The 21258-nt window shown below is 44.1% G+C and overlaps 1 protein-coding gene across 2 annotated transcripts; it reads right to left on the reverse strand.

Annotated features, from left to right (window-relative positions):
• Positions 1–894: 894 nt before the first annotated feature.
• On the reverse strand, positions 895–20698 carry LOC148863204 (NEP1-interacting protein-like 2). 2 transcript variants are annotated; one of them, XM_088976223.1, is made up of 5 exons: positions 20220–20698; positions 15746–15924; positions 15593–15676; positions 1457–1621; positions 895–1331 (listed from the first exon to the last, which is right to left on the reverse strand). In XM_088976223.1, exons 1-5 carry the CDS (start codon positions 20455–20457, stop codon positions 1209–1211), a joined length of 789 nt encoding a protein of 262 aa, XP_088832349.1. In that variant the 5' UTR covers positions 20458–20698; the 3' UTR covers positions 895–1208. The 2 variants fall into 2 exon arrangements, with proteins under 2 accessions (XP_088832349.1, XP_088832348.1); XM_088976222.1 differs by having other exon boundaries at positions 1457–1624; positions 20220–20690.
• Between the last annotated feature and the right edge of the window lie 560 nt (positions 20699–21258).

Genomic DNA, 21258 nt, shown 5'->3' on the forward strand with positions numbered 1-21258 from the left:
TACATAACCATTAATTAGCACATCTAAAAAAGTGGATTGGTGGTAATTAAGTAATGTATAAAAATAAGAGGTATTGGATTCAAATCTTATTAACAACATTTTAAAATTTCACTTATATATGGACCCAGGTGGTTTCATGAAACCAGGGCCAGTTCACCAGTTTTCCGGTTCAACCAGCCAGTCAACCAGTTTTTAGCAGACTTTGAGCAAATCCGGTTACTGGGATATGACCAAACCAGTCAAAGCCCTGGATCATGGCTGAACCGGTTCAACCGGCCGGTCCGATCCGGTTTTCTAAACACGTGTTTCACTTCTCATGAATAAGCATAACCCAGGTCCATGTCTTCCCCTGAGCCCTGATCAATGGTGCGATTGCGAAAAGAGAGAATGATGTAGGCGAATTTCTTGCGTAGGTTGAGCGCAAAGAAATAATAATGATTGGTAACTTTTGACAGAAGAACAGACTCCAGAGATCAATATAATACAAGGACATCAATCATGGGGGCCCACCTGGTGTTTTGGTTTGATGTCCGAAACTAATTAAAACAAAATCCTATCATTGGTCGCATTCCATCGACCAAGCAAAAGTTCAGTATACCACCACTACTATTTGAATATTTGATATTACAGCAGCCTTGGTTCAAGTTATCCTTTCCTAAGGACTGAGTTGTTGTAACTCATGATGTCCAAGCTATTTCGCAGGGTAGAATGCCGAGAGACAGGCCTAAAAGGCCCAATTCTTAAACAAGCAATTAATAGAAAGGAATTCACCTCGGAATCGAGTAAACTTGTTTCAAAATCTTTGGATAAGAGATTTTTCTTTCAACTAAAATGGTTGTACTGTTAGATATAATGCTTCTCCAATATCAAAAAATGAAGGAAAGAAAAAAGAAATGGAAATAAACCGATTATTCTAACATATAAGTTCAATGTATCAAACATGCCAAGAAGTCAAACAATGCGGATACAGAACCAAAATGGGTACACAGCTTTCTCCATGGCCGATCTAAGAGTGGAAGATACACCTCTGAATGGACGGATAAGTGACAGTTCTAGATCCCATGTATATTACACAAGGAATATATACATATGCATAGAACTAAAACATAAAATAAAATTAAGGAGCAGCAATTGAAAAAGGCTACAAGGACCCAAAAACACGTACCTGCTTGTTGATCTTTATGTACACAAACCCAGAACCTACAATACTATACATCTTGTCGGCACACAGGGCACGAACCATGTCCAACAAGCCACTTGTCTACGCATGTCAAATGAAATGTGTGGTGGCAAAGTGGCAGACTTCTCACTGATTCCCCCACTACAATATCCTGCAAGTAAGACTACGTTGGAAAAAACTAAAGTAACAAGAACAACCAGTAACAAGTGTTATAGATATATGAAATCTAAAAATCCCTTCTGGGCATCATCCAATTTTTACCATAGGTACATATACCTGCAAACAGATTGTGCAGCAGAAATTATCACCATACTGTGCCTTTTTTGTGTCCGTGATTATGTGACATGGAAGTTTTTTCAATGATTCTGCTGAAAGACCTCTGGATGTAACTTCACCATAAATATCATATATCTCATCATAACTTATATTGGCTATGCTCACCTGCTAAATACAACACAATTCATCCAAATGCAATACCAAAGAGTTAGGCTTTATTTCAACATTAAAACTTTGAGGGTAGAGGGTATACGCCAAAGTCAAAAAAAAATCAACAAAGTCAACAGCTTGGCAAACAAAATGAAAGAAAAAAAAGTTAATGCTAAGGATGAGAACCAGTGAAACCCATATACATTCTACAGAACACATAAAGAACTTTTGCAGGCATACCACTTTTCAAAAATCAAGTAGTGGCATACCGGCCCCAAAAATATTCTTGACATGTGCAGATGCACTTATATCAACTACAACTTCTGATCCGTTCATATCAGTGCTTTAAAAGCGCAAGGCACAAGGCGAGGCGTGCGCCTTTTTGAGGCAAGGCGCACAATTCAAAAAAATGCAAAAAAAAATCAAAAAAATTATAAAACATAATATTAATAAAAATATTAACTTGAGTTTTAAAATAAATGTTTTAAAAAACCTATTATCTAAAATTAAAATACATAATTATAATATGTAAAGCATATTCAAATGAGAATTTAAAGATGAAATCAAGCATATAAAACTCAATCTATTTTTCTCAATTGCATCAAATAGCTAATGTGATATATTACATTCCTAATTCTACAAGCCACCTTTGTGTCACGCCCCTTGAGGCAAATCCCAAAAAGGCCATGTTAGGGTCTTAAATTCTTAGATTGCACACAAAAAATAATAATTTTATAGTTTAATTTGCTTTTAAGAAGATATTTTATTAAGATGAATGAATGGACAACATTACTAAATAGGGGGGTTCTTGAAGCTCCGGAGACTTGTTTGGGTTGGCCTCAAGGGGCGTGGCATGGGGGTCCGGGGGCGGAGCCCCCGGTCCAGCGGCTAGACTCAAAAATAGGGAAAAAGCGGCAAATTTTCAAAAGGTGCATGCCTTGGCTAAGGTGCAAGGCACACCAGGCATGCGCCTTTTGAATGGGCTGCGCCTAGGACCTGGGCTAGGCGCCTACCCTAAAATGCGCCTCGCCTGAGCACCTAGGTGCGCCTTTTAAATCACTGGTTCATATGCTTGGTAGCATCGTGCAAAAAGAAAATGTACAAGGCAGTTCAGATAATAAAAGAGAAGCCACCAAAGGAATGGAAATTCCCATCTTTTGTTTTCTTTGGGTGGGTGGAGAGTTGAGGAAGAACCATTCAGGAGAAGTTGACTTGTATCAGACACCAGTGAATGCCTAGTTATGAGCATCAGAAGATGCTGCAAGGAAGAAAACTTATAGGCTCTTCAACAATGTAAAAAGCTCAAACTACCCAATAAGAATGTCACCTTCCATATAAAAGGTGTACTCTGAATTCCCTCAAGGGATAAGTTATAAGTTTGGTGGAGGTAATAGAATCAGATTCCAGATGGACAGGTTATGTGGGCAGCAACCTCTAATGGAATCATATCCAGTACTTAGAACAAACTTAATGATTGTAGGAAGTGGACCTAATGGTGGAGATGATTCAGAAAATCCAATCTGCCTTCCACAGATGGGGCAACCTGACTGCAGGAGGTGGAGGCAGGAGAACAGTGGGCTGTTCTAGGTGCAATCATTTTACAGGAAGCTGAACCAGCAGTGCATGTGAGTTTCCGGATAGCAGAATCTGGCATTTTGTTTCTCCCTCTAAAATTAAGTTTTTTGTGTGGACAGCAGTACTGGGAAAGTTTTTGACTGCGATAGGCTGCAAAGCAGGGGGCATGCTCTTCCACTGTGTGGAGTGTGTTCTTTTGTTCAATGGAAATGGAAACATTGCCCATTCAGCCAAGGTGTATGATGAAGGGTGATTTGGCCCCAACCTAGCGAAGAGGGGACACGTGGACACAACCTGACAAAGAGAAAACAACTCAGCCTGGCAAGTATAGTTCGCGACAATTGAGCTCGATGCAAGGCCACCTCGGCATAAAGCTCACCTCGGTGCAAGGCCACCTCAGCGCAAGGCTCACCTCGGTATAAGGTTCACCTCGACATCGAGGCACCTCAGTGTTCAATCCAGTTCAGAACTAAGGAACAGAAGTACCAGTTTGGGACCAACAACTCGAATCACCACGTAACTGATTCCCACGTAACCAACCCCAAAGGTCTCTCCAACGGATCCCGAACCCCTCAAGATCATGATGAGCTAACAGATCCTGACTTTTCTGAGATTACGATGAGGGCTCATCCCGACTCCACCGGAGTCAGAAGTGGAACAATAAACCTTATCAAGTGCTCCTTCGGAAGTGGAACGAACTCTATCTCCACACCCCGGATATCCCAGAGCTCTTTCGTGAGCTCCACGACTGCTTCAGTATATAAAGGCACCAACCCCAATGGCTCAAGGTACGCGTGATTTTTCTGCTCTCTAGCTCTCTAAGCTCTCAAAGCTCTTCAGCTCGCATCAAATTACTAACTTAAGCATCGGAGCGACCTCACCGGGTTAGCCACCCCGGGTTCTCTGATCCTTTCTTGCAGATTCACTTAGCTCGTCGTCCGACTGGAAGCCAGATCATCCTCACAATTGGCACCGTCTATGGGAAGACGATCAAAAAGCCTTCTTCACAATCAATAACTTTCCACTAAAATCAATGGCCTCTTCCAGTCACGCCGGACAGAGCTATGAGATGAATGTCTCTGGGGGGCAACCTCGGAAACAGGTCCAGGGACACTCAGCCCAACAAGGCCACTCTTCCTCAGCGTTCGCGTCAAGAAGGACCGCTCACAGAAAACCGGTTCGGGGTTCTGGGCGCGAGCTCAAGGCAAGGCCCCTCCATCCACGATAATCAGCCCCAGAACCCCACAAGGAACCAGAAGCTACCTCACGGCAGAACAGTATCAGAGCATACTGAGGTTAGCAACACCAATGCAGAACCGTTAAAGAAGCAGCAACGGAGGCGTCACAAGGCACACCGAACTTCAGTACAAAACAGCCCAGCTCGCGAGACCGAACCAACAAGAACAGATGAAAGGTAAAGAGGAGGTGAGCTCGGTAGCTACAAAGACCGCTCCACTACTCTCCGGGTCGTCCCCTCTGTCTTCCGAGCTCTTACCTACCACGATGCCCAAGGACTTCAAGATGCCTCCCCCGGATAAGTATGACGGATCTTTTGATCCTAATGATCACGTGGATTCCTTCCAGTCCCAGATGCACCTAGCTGGGGCTAACAAGTTCTGCATGTGCATAGCTTTCTCCACCACCTTCAAGGGAGAAGCTCGGACTTGGTACAGGAACCTCGCGCCAAGATCAATCAAGAGCTGGGCACAGTCAGTGGAATTATTTACCTCGCACTTCATCACCAACAAGAAGTGCCCGAGGTCGTAGGAGAGTCTACTTAACGTAGTTCAAAGAGAAGGGGAGTCCATCAAGAGCTACAGCAAGCGATTCAACGACACCTGCCTGCAATTCCCCGACCTAGACCCAACGGTAAGACTCACGGCAGCCAAAAAGGGCATAACTCACAGAGAATTCAAATGGCATGTGGTGGCCAATAAACCAAAAGACATCACAAAATTCCTCAAGCTCGTCAACCAGTTCATCGGAACCGAGGAAGAGATGAATCAGAAGATAGACAACCCAGCAAAGAAAAGAAAAAGAGATGGTAACAACATAGCCACAGGTAATGACGGGAATAAAAGAAGAAAGAGTAAGTCCCCGACTAGGGGAGGAAACAAGTCTGGGAGACAATCTCCTTCGCGATCTCGCAAGTCAGGTCAGCGCTCCAAGACCCCACCTGTTGAAAAGACGAACTGCACACCCCTCAACGCTAAGCGAGGAGAAATCCCGATGGCCATCAAAGACTCTTCATTTGTCAAGTGGCCTCCTAGGTTGAGGGGAGATCCCGCCACAAGAAATAGGAACGTCTACTATCACTTCCACAAAGACCATGGGCACAGTACGGAGAACTGTAGGAACCTCCGTGACGAGATCGAGGAGCTCATCCGTCGCGGGTATCTAAAAAATTTCATACAAAGAGAAGATAGAAGCCAAGTAGATCGGCAAACAGACCAGCAAGAGAACCAGAGAAGGAATGCCCCCGAATCCAGTAATAGGTAGAACAAGCAGCCACCACGGCAGTTGCCCGAAGAGAGACCGATCCGCGGGGTGATCAATATGATTATTGGCGGGTCCATCATCGCGGGATGTACTTCGACAGCAGGACGAACCTCAGTCCACGAACTAGAAAGCGAGGAGCAGAACCCGTCGAAGCGACCCCGACTTGAAGACCCGATTTACTTCACGGAGGATGATGCGCACAGGATCCAGTATACTCACGATGACGCCTTGGTGATAAAACTGAGGCTAAACGACTTCGAAGTCAAGCGCATCCTAGTGGACTCGGGTAGCTCGACGGACATATTATTCAAGGATACATTCGACAAGTTGCAGCTCCAAGAAAACGACCTAAAGCCAACAGATACTCCCCTGGTAGGCTTCAGCGGCGAGGAGGTCAGACCTTTAGGGCGAGTTTCAGTACTTGTAGAGGTCGGCACGTGGACGAATATTGTGAAGTTCAAGTACACATTTCTTGTAGTCACAACTACCTCTCCCTACAATGCCATAGTAGGTCGGCCCATTACGCACACCCTACGTGCGGTAGTATCCACCTACTACCTGGCAATGAAGTTCCCTACGGACTATGGAGTAGGGGTTGTGCGAGGTGACCAGCTCGAATCTCGCAAATGCTACGTACCCACCCTCAAGGAGAAATCCAAGCAAGCAACTGACATCGAGCTCGAGCGACCAACGGAGTATGCTGATGAGCGAGCTACACCAACAAAGGAGACGGTTCACATCCCAGTCTCAACTGATGACCCAACTAAGACCCTCCAAATCGGCACTTCGATCAAGGAGCCACTCCGCTCTCAGCTGGTAAGCTATTTACTTCAAAATTTTGATATACTTGCTTGGTCCGCGGCAGAAATGGCCGGAATAGACTCTAAAATTTTAACTCACAAGCTAAATACCGATCCCTTAATCAGGCCAATTAGACAGAAAAAGCACAACCTCGCCCCGGAACGCTGGAGGATAGTCGATGAAGAGGTCGGGAAGCTCTTAGCGACAGACTTCATCAAGGAAGTCCATTACCCGAACTGGGTAGCTAACCCAGTTCTGGTAAAAAAGGCCAACAGTAAATGGCGCATGTGCGTCGATTATACCGACCTGAATAGAGCCTGCCCAAAAGACTGTTTCCCACTAACCAAGATCGACTGCCTAGTGGACGCGACCTCAGGGCATGTGTTGCCGAGCTTCCTGGATGCATACTCTGGTTACAACCAGATCAGGATGGACCCCGTTGATGAAGAAAAGACGGCCTTTATAACTGAGCTCGGATTGTATTGCTACAAGGTCATGCCCTTTAAATTAAAAAATGCCGAGGCAACCTTTCAAAGACTTGTAAACAAGATTTTTGAGCCATTAATCAGCAATAAAGTTGAGTGTTATGTAGATGACAAGGTCGTGAAGACCCGAATTTCAAATTTTTTGTTAGACGATTTGCAAAATGTTTTCAAAATTCTACGAAAGTATAATATGAAATTGAATCCCAACAAGTGTGTCTTCGGGATCACCTCGGGTAAATTTTTGGGCTACATAGTCAACCGACGTGGCATCGAAGCCGACTCGGAAAAAATAATGGCCATCTTAGATATGAGACCTCCCCGCAAACTAAAAGAGGTTCAGAGACTGAAAGGTCGGATAGCCGCTCTGAGCCGTTTTATGTCCAAATCGGCAGATCGTTGCCTACCTTTCTTTAAAGCTATAAAAAAGAGTAAAGACTTCGAGTGGACTGCAGAGTGTCAGCTCACCTTCGACGAGCTAAAAATACTTAGCTAGTACCCCGATTCTAACCCGACCCGAGGAAGGGGATAATTTAAAGTTGTACCTCTCCGCGAGTGACGAGGTGGTCAGCTCGATACTGTTCAAAGAGGTAGATCGAGTCCAACAACCCATCTACTATGTTAGCAAAGCTTTGCAGGATGCTAAAACAAGGTACCTGGAGATCGAGAAATTGGCGTACACGCTAGTCATAGCAGCTCGCAAGCTTCATCCGTACTTCCAAGCCCACACCATCATCGTCCTCACCAACAAGCCTCTGAGACAAATCCTGCTCAAGCCCGAAGTGTGCTATCGAACTCAGCGAGTACGACATCCTGTACGAACCTCAGATAGCAATTAAAGCCTAAGCCTTGGCCGATTTCGTGGCAGAATGTACGTTTAGTACCGCAACTCCCAAGCTGGCCAAGCTCGAGCACACGGTGGAAGCTTCAACCAATGCAACACCAATCCCGATTAGAGTTGGTCCGACCTGGGACGAGGAGCCCTAGATCCTCCACGTTGACGGCTTGTCCAACCAACAAGGAAGCGGTGCGGGAATAATTCTGTACGGTCCAAGCGGGGTGAAGCTGGAATACGCGCTCCGGTTCAGGTTCCCAGCATCGAACAACGAAGCAGAGTACGAAGCATTGGTTGTCGAGCTCACTCTAGCAAAGGAATTGAAAGCTAAGCACCTCATCATATGCAGCAACTCTCAATTCGTAGTCAACCAAGTCAGCGGCGAGTATGAAGCCCGTGACCACACCATGGCTGCCTATTTGACCACTGCGCAGCTTCATCTCTTACTTCATCAGACAGATCCCGAGATCCGAGAACGTTGAGGCCGACGCCTTGTCGCGATTAGCCAGCACAAGCAGCAACACCATGTGGACCATGTACATAGAGGACTTACCTCGACCTAGCATTCTCAGAGGGGCAAGAGAGGTCGCTCCTGTAGTACAAGCAGAAATGAGCTGGATTGATCCACTCGTGAGTTATCTGCTTCATGGGACCCTCCCTACAGAACGCAATGCGGCCCGAAGGGTAGAGCGCCAATCGGCTAAGTACGTCATTATAGACAGACAGCTGTATAGGAGATCCTTCACGCTCCCCTACTTGCGGCGGACACTTGGGGGAAGGGCTCTCGCACATAAGGCGTTACGGCAGGGCTACAACTGGCCCACGATGAAGGTAGACGCACTTGAACTCGTCAAGAAGTGCGATAAGTGTCAGAGGCACACTAACATCCACCACCGACCTGCTGCCAATTTGAAATACCTCACTAGCACATGGCCCTTCGCACAGTGGGGAATCGACATACTTGGCCCATTCCCACCAGCGACGGAACAAAGGAAGCTTCTGGTCGTGGCGGTAGACTATTTCACGAAGTGGGTGGAAGTTGAACCTCTAACAACAATCACAGCCCGCAACGTACAAAAATTCTTTTGGAAGAACATAGTGTGTCGCTTCGGGCTACCTCAGGTACTCATCTCCGACAACGGGAAGCAGTTCGAGGATATAAAATTTCAGAATTGGTGTGTTGAAATGGGAATTCAGCAGAATTTCACCTCAAAGGCACACCCCCAAGCAAACGAGCAAGCAGAAGTCACCAATAGAGCCATACTCCGTGGACTAAAAGCTCGCTTAGCTCGAGCCAAAGGATTGTGGGTAGACGAACTGCCCAGTGTACTCTGGGCCTACCGGACCACCATCAAAACTGCCACAGGTGAAACTCCTTTTAACCTCACTTATGGCATGGAAGCGGTGATCCCAGCAGAGATCGAGGTGCCTACACTACGCTTGTAGGCCTACGACGAAGAGACGAATGATGACAAGCTCCGTACTAACCTAGACCTGGTAGAAGAAGTACGAGACATGCATACATCCAGACTGCAGCTTACCAACAGAGAGTAGCTCGGTACTATAACGCCCGGGTCAAAAAGTGACACTTCCGCGACAGAAAACTGGTTCTTTGGAAGGTTATGGTACCTGAGCCCGGTGTCAGTAAGCTCAGACCAAATTGGGAAGGTCTGTACCGAGTAAGGTATATGGGGAAGGTATGTACGAGCTCGAGACTCTGAAAGGGAAGCAAGTACCTCGAGCGTGGAACATCGACAACCTAAGAACATACTACTTGTGATCACCGAACTGGAGAGAGGATTGCGAGTCACTCCCAGAAGCCTAAGGGCCATGATGTCGAGCTGATATAAGACCTTGGCACTATGATATGTCCCAGTCGCCTCTTCAGCATGGGCAAAGAAGTCACAGTCGCCTCTTTGGCATGGACGGACAAGTCCTAGTCGCCTCTTCGGCATAAGCAAACTAGTTTTCATGCCCAAGGCATAGACAGTTCGGGTACAAACCCTACGACGTCTAGCCAACATCGGCACATAAATATAGGTTGATCCCATTTGAGGTCGGGCCCGACGGCTCGACACTAAGGGATGACTGACACCTAAGCGAGTAGCCCGTGCGCAGACAGGTTGGGTATATACCCTACAATGTCCGCCCACTCTGGCATACAATATGCGAAGTTACCCCTACTCGTAGTCCAGCTCATTAGCTCGATAATTTGGGGTAACCTACACTTGGAAAAATCTTACTTCGGTTATCCCTACTCATAGTCCAACTCGTGAGCTTGACAGTTCAAGGTAACCTACAAATTTTTACTCCTATTTGGTTTAGTTCACCAGTTCAGGAGTTGTTTACACTAAGAAATTTTTGCACTAAGATAGTCAAAACGCTTATATTTCATTGATGTAAAGTTGAGTACAAAAAAAAAGGAAACTTCCACTATAAACCAAGCTCAGAGGCTCGAGGTATACAGTAGAGGATCAAGAGGCTTCTAGTCATCTCGGGGCTCCTCGCTCTTGTCCGAGGCTTCAGCAGAAGGGTCCATCTTCATACAGCTCTCACCAGCACCGGTCTCCTCAACTAGACCTGTTCATGGGTCGGATTGGGCTTTTACTCTTCATGAATAGAAATTTGTTAGGCCCGAAACCGAGCTCGGCGCTGATAAAAAGTCCGAAGCCCAACGGTGACTATGTTTGCCGGTGACTGTTCGCCGGAGCTGAGTTCGCGGTGACTATGAGCTACGATTTTAATAGTGATAAGTGTGTCAATTCGCGTCTAAGAATGAGAGAGAGAGAAAGAGAGAACGCACTGCCGTCGGTGCTTATATTCGCCACCTCACCAGCGTCTGAGATTTGAAAGAGAAGTGAAAAGAAAAACGAGAGAAAGAGAGAGAGAGAGAGAGAGAGAGAGAGAGAGAGAGAACAGAAAAGGAGAGGACTCACCGCCGGAGTTGTTGCGCCGGTGAATGTTCACCGCCTCACCGGTTGTGTGGTTGCCTGAGAGTGTGAGGACTGAGGAGGATGTGAAGACTGAAGAGAAGAGAGGTTCGGCTAAGGGGAAAGAGGTGAAAGAGGAGAGGTTTGGCTTAGGGAGTTAAGGTTTTTTAAGTTTAGTCTATAGGTCAGGCCGGGCCGGGCTATTTTGGCATATCCCGAGCCTGGCTCGCATTTATTACGGGCCGGGCTTTTCGGCCCGGGGTTAAGCCCGCGGGCTCATTTGCGTGTTCAAGCCCGTCCGAGAGCAGGGCTGGCCCGTTGGGCCACCCGGCCCATGAATAGGTCTATCCTCGACGTCATCGAGCAGGTCGTTATCGCTTTCTTCTTCGGAGTCCGGATGTTCAGCAGCTTTGGCAGCCATTTCCTTTGTGATCCTCGAGGTAGTTATGGCTCTAAGATCGAGCTAGGGGAACTCACGCCAGGTCAACCACCTACTAAGCTTGAAGCCTTTGTGGTAGCTCGCCATCCCCACCTCGACCATCTCCCTCCTGTACTCCGCCAAAGTCTTGTATTCCTCGATGGCCTTAACCTTGGCCTCCTCCACTGCTTGAAGGAGTATCTCAGTCCGCTCCTTTACATGAGCCTCGAGATTCTCCACCTCCCTCTTCAGCACTGTCTTCTGCTCCGCGAGCTCCTCCTCGAACATCAGCAGCGTGATCATCTCTTTCTTAGCCCACGCATCCTTCTTCAGTTGGTTGTTTTCGCTTCGGGCTAAGTTAAGCTCGGTGTGAGCCTCGTGAGAAGACTCCTCGACTGTGAGGGCCCGCTTCAAATTCACCTCGGACTAATAAGTCAAGGCGTGGATAGCGGAGTTCACCTACCAAGAGAAGAGAACAAGCGCCAGTAGATGAAAAGCTAAGTACAAGATCGAAGAAGATAAGTCAGAAACTTACCACCATGCAGTGGGTAGCCGCTCGGACTCCGAGCTGAGCGACTGATAGTTCATCCCAGCCAGCAACCTCCCCGGCATACACTACGCTTTTGCTCTTGAGAAGGCTATATTTCGGAGTCAAAATTCTCCGAATTGCATCGTCGCTGCCTGAAGAAGCGGCAACTGCAGGGGCAAAGACTCAACGCGAGCTCTTTTCGAAGCTCGCTTCTTCTTCCCCTTCTTCATACTCCCGAAAAGTTCGATCGCGGGGATGTCCATGATAGCTACAACCAAAGCACAGTCAGAAACAATACCAAGATAAAGTAAAGGAAATACAACAAATGGTGACCTACCAGAACTCAGACCGGCCTGCACGAGCTTCTCCTCGGTCACATAGTCCACGAACTTCAAGCCAAGCTCCGCCCATAATCGGAGCGCCTCCCTTGTCTTCAGGTCCAACCTGACACCAAGGTCTTGGATGGCCGCCCTACAATGGGTCGAGAAAGGCCACCCCTCAGCGTTGCGGACCACAAAGTAACGCCTTTTCCAGGTCGGAACCTTGTTCGGGAGCTCGTGCAAGAGTTTGTAGCCTAGACGTGGTGATAGGTAGTAAGTTTGCCTGTGTTCGGGCAGAACACATGAGTTCTTTTTAATAGAAATGATGGAGGAGAATATGTCGAGGTCGAGAGGAAGGTTGTAGTCGTGGAAAAGGGAGATTGTTCCTACAACATTACGGATGGAGTTCGGGTGCAACTGGTCTATGGTAATGTTAAAAAGCTTTATGACTTCGACTATCAAGGGGTGAAGTGGAAGACGAAGACCAGCTGCGAATTGTTCCTCGATGATCACGATCTCGTCGTGACCGTGCTCCCAAGGGAAGTTGCCTAGGGGGATACTATAGACTAAGTTGTTTGGAAGCTTATACCGGGCTACTAGGGACAGGAGCCTGTCCGTCGTCATCGTTGACGGGCCAAAGTTATCTGGCATCTGACCTCGATGCGAGGTGGAAGCCATGTCACCAGAGGCCTCTCACTCCTCCCAGGGTGAGTCCACCTTGGGAGGACCGCGGTCCGCATCCTAACCCGAAGTAACCTCCTCGACAGGACCAAGACCTACGGCCTAAGCCAAGGTACCCACCTCGGCTACAGCGGATTCACCAAAGGAGAGCTAGGGAAGACTCACCAAAGGGAAACCGAACTGAAGAAAGGAAGACGACCTCGGGAAGACACCGAATTGAAGGGCTTGAGCGCGACCTCAGAATGCGAATTACCAGACTTGTGGCGAAGAAAATGAGTCCCTTGCCCCCTATTTATAGCCACTGTATTCGAGAATCAATGGTCGAGATCGTCACAATCCAACGGCTCCTAGAAAACCGGTTGCACGACCCCCGAGGTTGAAATCAGTTTAGCGCGCGTTTTGACGTCCACGGAGTTTATAAAACAGCTTGGCGCCCGCGCGTACACCTGACGTGACCTGGGTTGTTCCTGGTTGAGCTAAGCGGCCGAGCTAGTCCAACCAATGATTCGCCTATCAGACCGCCTAGACCCCATGCCAAATCCATCTGTACTCGCCATGAACTCCCCGCACCGGGTTGAGACCCCTGGCTCGGGGAGTGGGGGGCAATTGATGAAGGGTGATTTGGCCCGGACCTAGCGAAGAGGGGACACGTGGACACGACCTGACAAAGAGGAGACAACTCAGCCTGGCAAGTATAGTTCGCGACAATTGAGCTCGGTGCAAGGCCACCTCAACATAAAGCTCACCTCGGTGCAAGGCCACCTCAGCGCAAGGCTCACCTCGGTATAAGGTTCACCTCGGCATCGAGGCACCTCGGTGTTCAATACAATTCAAAACTAAGGAACCGAAGTACCAGTTCGGGACCAACAACTCGAATCGCCACGTAACTGATTCCCGCGTAACCAACCCCAGAGGTCTCTCCAACGGAACCCGAATCCCTCGAGATCACGATGAGCTAACAAAACCCGACTTTTCTGAGATTACGATGAGGGCTCATCCCGACTCCACCGGAGTCGAAGTGGAACGATAAGCCTTATCTACTGCTCCTTCGGAAGTGGAACGAACTCTATCTCCACACCCCAGATATCTCGGAGCTCTTTTGTGAGCTCCATGACTACTTCAGTATATAAAGGCACCGACCCCAATGGCTCAAGGTACACGTGATTTTTCTGCTCTCTAGCTCTCAAGGCTCTTCAGCTTGCATCAGATTACTAACTAAAGCATCAGAGCGACCTTGTCGGGTTAGCCACCCCGAGTTCTCTGATCCTTTCTTGCAGATTCACTTAGCTCGTCGTCTGACTGGAAGCCAGATCATCCTCCAACAAGGAGCAGTCAGATCGTGCTACATCAGTGTAGAACAAAGTTTTTGCAACATTTGGATGGGAAGGGTACTTCCCATTGTGTACCATGTCACTTATGCAGAGCTTGCAGCTTGGTTGTTTAAGTAAAAGGAGGAGAATTGTCTGGGGCCTGCTTCCATTGGTTGTGTTCTGGTGTGTTTGGGGGGAGAGAGAGAGAAATGGTCAGATATTTCAGAAGCATAGTTCCAATGAGCAGGAGGTACTAGGAAGAATCAAAGGAAAGAGATGTTCTTGGCTGTCACTGCACAAGGAATTCAGAAGTTTAGACAAACAGCAAATTTTTTATAAAGACATACTATTTTTCTTCTTAATATCTTGCCAACAGAATTTGGTAGTCTCACACACAACTTTGGTGTATACAAGAATAATAGTGTAAAAAAAGGTCACCATTAATACTTCTAACAAAAAAGAATCATATACAACTCTAATCCTAATTCCATAAGTCAGGGAAAATATACTCTCAGGACTCTGCCAATAACTGATTCACAATATACATTAGAAAAAGATCATTTACTTGGCAAGGTATTGAAAGGTTGTTCCCCAATATACCATTGATTAAAATTTTCCTCAAGTTAAATAACCACTTTAAATAGTTTCTTTTTGAGGAATGATAAGTCTAAATTAATGCAAAAAACAGAAAGAAGGGAATAAACACTTTGTCTTTTGCATTAAAGTTATCATCCCTAACAGAAAAAGAATATTTGATGTAGAGGTTGGCAAATCTTTAGGTCTGGTTTCTGGGTGGAAGGTGTTTTCTCATAGAGCTTTTGCTGAATTCGAGCAAGGTTCAAAATATCAAAACAGGCCGATACACTGGATGGGGTGTACCGGTCCGTACCATTAGCTGCTTTTTTTTTCTAAACCAGTTCAGGGGGTCAGTTTAAGGCCTGTCTACCCCCTGAAATAGGTCAGACCCCGAAACACCTAGTATAGGGGCGTATCAGAGGGTCACCAATATGATACGTATTGGCTGATACGCTCTGATATGTGACAAAATTTTAGTCCTTGAATTTGAGAAGAGGTGCAGGGAAGAGAGAATGAAGAAGACTGGAGTTGGGAAAGGAAGAGAGGTTTGGGATTAGGAAGTTGAAGGGAGGGAGGCTGAGTTTGTTGAGGAAGACTAACAGTAGTGCATTTGATTAAAGGAGTTCCTCTAAGTCTTTCTTTTTAAGTATGGTCGTTAGTGGTAAGGGGAGAGATTTCACAAAAGGTCCTGCATAGAGCCATTAAAATGTTTTTTCTTCGTTTGCTGTATTGGTGTTCTGTCTCCTTTGTCTTGGGTTAAGGTATTGCCTTAGCACCTTATTGGTGGTTGTACTCTGTTTTTATTTTTTTTCTAATAAAATGTTCTTTTTATCATAAAAAAAAATTTTGATGTATTTTATTTATTTAATAAACACAAAAGTTTGTAGTTTATAAAGAAGGCAACTATTTGCTCTCATCCAAAGCATTTTGGTTATTCATGCATACTTGCATCAAGCCATAGAATATTAAATTCTGGCCCTTAACCAGGAAAATACAAGCAAAATTATTGAAGAAAATACAGTAAAATAACCTGCCAGTGGTGTGCTGTGAACATCGATGGTGCAAACTGTTCCTGTACAAACCTCCCATGAAGGAGCTCCTCTATGAAATCTGCCTGGAAAGCGATGGATCAAAAGGTCAATATTAGATCTAAAAACAAAATTTCTGCAATAAGTCCACTGACCATGGATGACGAGGTACGAGAACCAGATTGTTCTGAACACCAGTAAGCACGGGAAGCTTCTAAAACCTCAACAGATAAAATAGCCCCAGCAACAGCTCCAAGTCCAGCCCCACGAAGGACACCACTCTCAGAAGCCCGACCTGCTAATGCACCAGTAACCGCTCCAGTAAGAGCTCCAGCTGTACAAGAAGCATAAATAAGTAAGAACAAAATCATCAAATTATTGTCAGTAAACTTAACATTTCAGACCCAATAAAGAATGCCTTTATTAAAATCTCCCAATAATCAACTATTTCCAACTTCCAAGTGGTCAGAATAATAGGGAAACCATCATAAGTTGCATGCATCAGGATTCACAATTAGCAATCTGCCTTGGCTCTAACAAGCATTGTAATGCACTCAGAATAGGTTTTTTTTTCCTTTTGATAAGCTGGCAAAAAGTATTGTCAAGTACATGCCAATTAAAGAAATTCTTGTAAAGTATCTTAAAATCACCATGACTGAATACCTTTTTGAAGGGAGAAAATAATATTATATACATACATACATATATCACACACACACACACACACATATATATATATATATATTAAAAGAAAAAGGGAATGTGAGAAACCATCACCCAACAACACACCAACTAAAGCAGGTCCAGAAACTTTGTCCAAACAATCTCTTGTTTCTTTACACCCAAGTTGTCCAAACCACTAAAGCAGGTCCTACCCCCAAACAACCTTGCCTTTCTTTGATAGACCATTCAGCTGCCAACCCAATAAGCAATAACAATGCCATCAAACTTTCTGGAAAGCAAGACTGAACCTCAAACAGCTCCAGAAACTTTGTCCATTGACCCCTTGCAACTCTGCAGTGAATAAACAAATTATCTGAATCTTCTGAAGCTTCTCCACACATCACACCTACTAGGCAACACTCTCAGACCTCTCCATGCCAGTACATCCACTGTTAAGCATTTGACCAACACTGCAATCCATAATAGAAAAGCAACTTTTGGAGGAGATACAGTGTCCCATACTTTAGTTTCTGGAAAGCCCCCCACTTCAGTGAGCCTGTTGTAAAAAGATCTGACTGCTTTGTCCCATTTCCAAATTTGTCTGTCCCTGCTCAGAGTATCAGGTATGATGGCACCAATTTGCTGCATCAGCCCTAACCACTGCCCAACCTCCCAATCATTCAGGTTCCTTTTAAAAACAGGGCACCAAACTGCTATATCTCCTTCCCAGTAAACAGCCTCAGCTACCAATTATTCCTTATTTTGTGCGATCTTAAAAAGGATGGGGAAACTCTCTTTAAGTGGCTGATCTCCACACCAAAATTTTATCCTCATACCATCTCCCACCACATACTTAATCCTTGTTCTGAACTCCACAAGAGATTTTTGAATACCTCTTCAAACTGCACATCCATTGATCCATAGGACATGTTTGTCTACACTGGCTCCCAGTTCTTGTTGCTTGCACCATTTCTTCAGAAACTACATCACCAAAACTCTCTTTTTCCAACTCTGTAAGTGTCTTTCAAACTCCTCCCCTTCCAAAAAGAATAAACCCATAATTTTGCTAACTTCAACTTCATATATTCACCACCACTTCCAAATCCATTGATTTTTCCACAACACGAGTTTCATCAATATATTGTCTTCATCCTGATTATCACCATCCTCATTGAAAGATGTTAAGAAGCTAACAAATTCACTTACAAAAGTTAACTAAAAGCAAAAGAGGATTGGACACCTCCAAGCAGAGGATGGTTGAAGCTGAATTTTGATGCCAGCAGTATGGGTAATCCTGGGCCTTCTAGAAGTGGGGGAGAGGTAAGGGAAGAGAACGGAACCATATATGCAATGCATTCAGGTCCAATAGGAGAAGGTGATTCAGTAAGAGCAGAAATTTTGGCAGAAGTATTTGGTGTGCAAAAAGCTAAAGAAATGGGAATTGAGAGGTTGATGATTGAAGGCGATTCAAAGGTGGTAGTTGACCAGTTAATGAAGGAAAAGAATGTGGTGTGGAATTTCATAAATGAATTAAAACAGTTCAAATGGTTCTTAAAAGACATGTGGATACAAATCAGATGGATATGAAGGCCTGCAAACTTTTTTTTATCAATAAAAAGGCCTGCAAACTATTTGTTAGATTGTTTGGATAAACAAGGAGCTAATAGACAACAAAAATTTTGGGCTCAAATGTAAAAAAGAGTGGTGGGGTGAGATTGTAGTGTCTATGCTCTTTTTTATTGTATAATAACAAGTTGCTCATAAAGGAACAGAGAATTTTGTTTTAACCAAGTGATATGGCAATCATACCCTATCCATGTCATAATTTGTTGCTTTTATTTTGTATTTAGAATGTCAATGACTTTAGATCTTTTGTTTTATAATTTATTTAGATCTTTTATTTCATAATTTATTTTGATCTTTATATTTAGAATGCCAAGTGATATGGCAATCATACCCTATCCATGTCATAATTCGTTGCTTTTAATTTGCATTTAGAATGTCAATAACTTTACATCTTTTGTTTTATAATTTATTTAGATCTTTATTTTGTAATTTTTCAAATTGTGTGCTGACTTAATTATCTAAAAAAAAACCCAGACTGACTTTAGATCTTTTATTTTGTTTTATGTTAAATTGTTAATTGATATTTTTCTTGATTGAGTTATGATGGGATTACAAGTTTTGGTTTCTTCTGTATCAAGCATTGAACTTCAGTGACTTGCACTTTTTAGGTATCATCATCAACTTTATAAGATAAAAAGAAGAATGTATATGGACTATCAGAATATGAATTTGGAAATTGAACTTGGTTATGTTATGTAACAGTCATGATGCATGTGGTAAAATCATTGGTAATAACTAAATATGTGATTATCACAGGTATATCCAATTGAACATTCCATTATTTACATTTGTTTATGTTAGTGTCAATTGTATAGGGGTAGTTTAGTCCTTCTATTTATATTTAAGCTGATGTGTAATGTTTATGTTAAGTGATGTGTCCCATACTTAAGTAGGGACCTAATAGTCTTTTTGTTGTATTTGAATAGAAACATATAAATATAACCTGGCCGACTAGAGAGAGTGATTTTTCTCTCTTGTTCGAACCAGTTTTCTTCACCTTTCTTCTCTTCTCTTCTTCTCTTCTTCTCTCCTCTATCTCCTCTAATCTTCCTCTAATTTTAACAAAATTCTAGTGCAGGTCTGAACTTTATCAGTTTAAAAGTCTTACAATAAATTGGGGAGGGATTGTAAAGAGTTATTATGGCTCTCTATTGAATTCAATTCAAACACCCCCTCATCTAATTTTAGAACATTGTTTGTAAATCATCTTATCCAGAAATTGAGATTTTGCAACACTTTTAAAAAATTATATACAATCAGGAGGGGGGTATTAATATTTACATTATGGTTCACAATTGCATCCCATTAAGATGCCCCCCCCCCCAATATGAGAATACAGTTTGTAAACCTTCTTATCCAGGCATCATTAATTGCTCTATTCCTAATACATGGGCTTTGTGATTCTATATAACTGTTCCCAACTCAGTTCAATGGGTTCATAACAGTTCCTCTCCTTACAAAGACCAACTAGGGGCTATTGATTGGTGTAATGGTAAAATTTCAGTCAGGCAAGCATGAGAATACAGATTGAAGTCTGAGAACATCTAATTTGTGCAAAAAACTGACAAATTGGTCTATATACAACTCACCCCTCTCAAGACCGTAGATAGCTGGGACCAACATTGGGTAATGGCCTTTTTTTCTCTTTACCAAGATCAACTGATGCAATTTAATCAATAAGGGTCATTCGAAAAGCACCCAACCAAGTTAATGTACGTAATAATAATACTTCCCGAGAGAACTGGCTGCCTTCTTTACTCTGTAAATTCAGAATGAATTAACAGTCACTGATCTTGCAATACTATACCTTGTTAACATTACCCATCCTTGCGTTCAGAACAAACAACCGTCTTGAAAACTCATATTAGTAGCTCTGCTATAGATGCCACCGGTACAGAGAGATGATCGCATTCTTCTAATGGACTATGTTTCATTACCAAAATTATCCGTTAAAGTTAAACAAATTTGATCCTCGAGGAAGTTCTTTTATAGGTTCCTCAAGGCTGTTTCCTCGTCAGTCATGGGACTCATGGGTAATATAACAATGGATTAACTTCAGTTTTAACATTAAAAAACCCATTTAATACTCTTCTACTACTCGTACGTTAAAATAACCATGAAAGGAAACAGCATCACATGCACGTACTTGAATTTCAAAACATGCCCAAAAAACCCAAAAAAAAAAGTGTTCAATTCGAATAACATCCAATGTGTATTATACTTCTGAAGATGGAATCAATTTGAACAGAATCCAAATCCAATCTATACAGGACTTATCAGGATGGAATTTGGAATTCTACGACCAAATGAAACTCTTCGTATATAAGATAATTAAGATACCTAGAGCGAACAGCCCTGTAAGAGCTCCGGAGAGCGCACTGACGATCAATCTGGGAATAAAATAATATATTCCATGTTCTCCACCTTCAGTGACCCCTTCATCTTCGCCTGACATCGATGGCAAATGAGAACGAGGAGGCGGCGGTCTTCTTGCAGCAGGCCGATAGCTGCCGCAGGAAGCACAGACGCCAGAAGCGTTACGGAATCCACTACAGGTGCAGTAGGGGACGACTTCCATTGATAAAAATCAGTCACCTTGACTCTCTAATTTCCGGGGCCGACGCTTTAAGCCCTAATACCTTCACGTCGATGGTCAATGGCATTTGAACAAGAAGGATCGATGTGCTCTATATTTTGGGGCTATGCGTCAGCAACAATTTCAAGCATGATACCTGCAACCGGAAGTTAGGGTTTCTCGAAGGGAGGGCAGGTACGGGCCCACGAGGGGAGAAAAAGGGAAAGGCGGACAACTTTTGATCCTTCGAACCAAACCAATATTATTTACGCAATGATAGAGGTACGGATTGGTCGAATCCGTGTATTCATACGGGTGAACATGGGACAACAATGGAATTTCTCCATTAATTATGACAATGGGAACCCGTGAAACCCTTGATAAGGTTTCACGTCAGTATTTAAATACATGTGGGGGCCAAAATTTTAATATTGGCGTGGAATTCGAACCCCATGCATCCGCCCACATTAGCATGGCCTGAGCCTGGGTCCACAGCCCCTGGCCCAGCCATAAATGGGTGATGGGTCCATACCCTATATGAATCGGGTCCAACGGATTACTCTAGGCTAAATGGGCATAGGGCATCGCAAAAAACATTTACTCCATGTTTGGTTTGAAAGAAAAATAGAAAATGAAGGAAAAGGCAGAAAAAACTATACGAAATGTAAGGAAGGGTAGGTTTTATATTTATATTTATATTTATATACACTAAATTAATATTATACACTTATACCACAATTACCCAATGGAGCAATTCTAGACGGGTATAAAATTCCTTCTATAAGCGTATGGAGTTACCATCTA

Source organism: Nelumbo lutea, chromosome 3 (genome assembly GCF_056320005.1).
Source record: "Nelumbo lutea isolate HS-2025 chromosome 3, American lotus-T2T, whole genome shotgun sequence".
NCBI classification, from domain to species: domain Eukaryota; kingdom Viridiplantae; phylum Streptophyta; class Magnoliopsida; order Proteales; family Nelumbonaceae; genus Nelumbo; species Nelumbo lutea.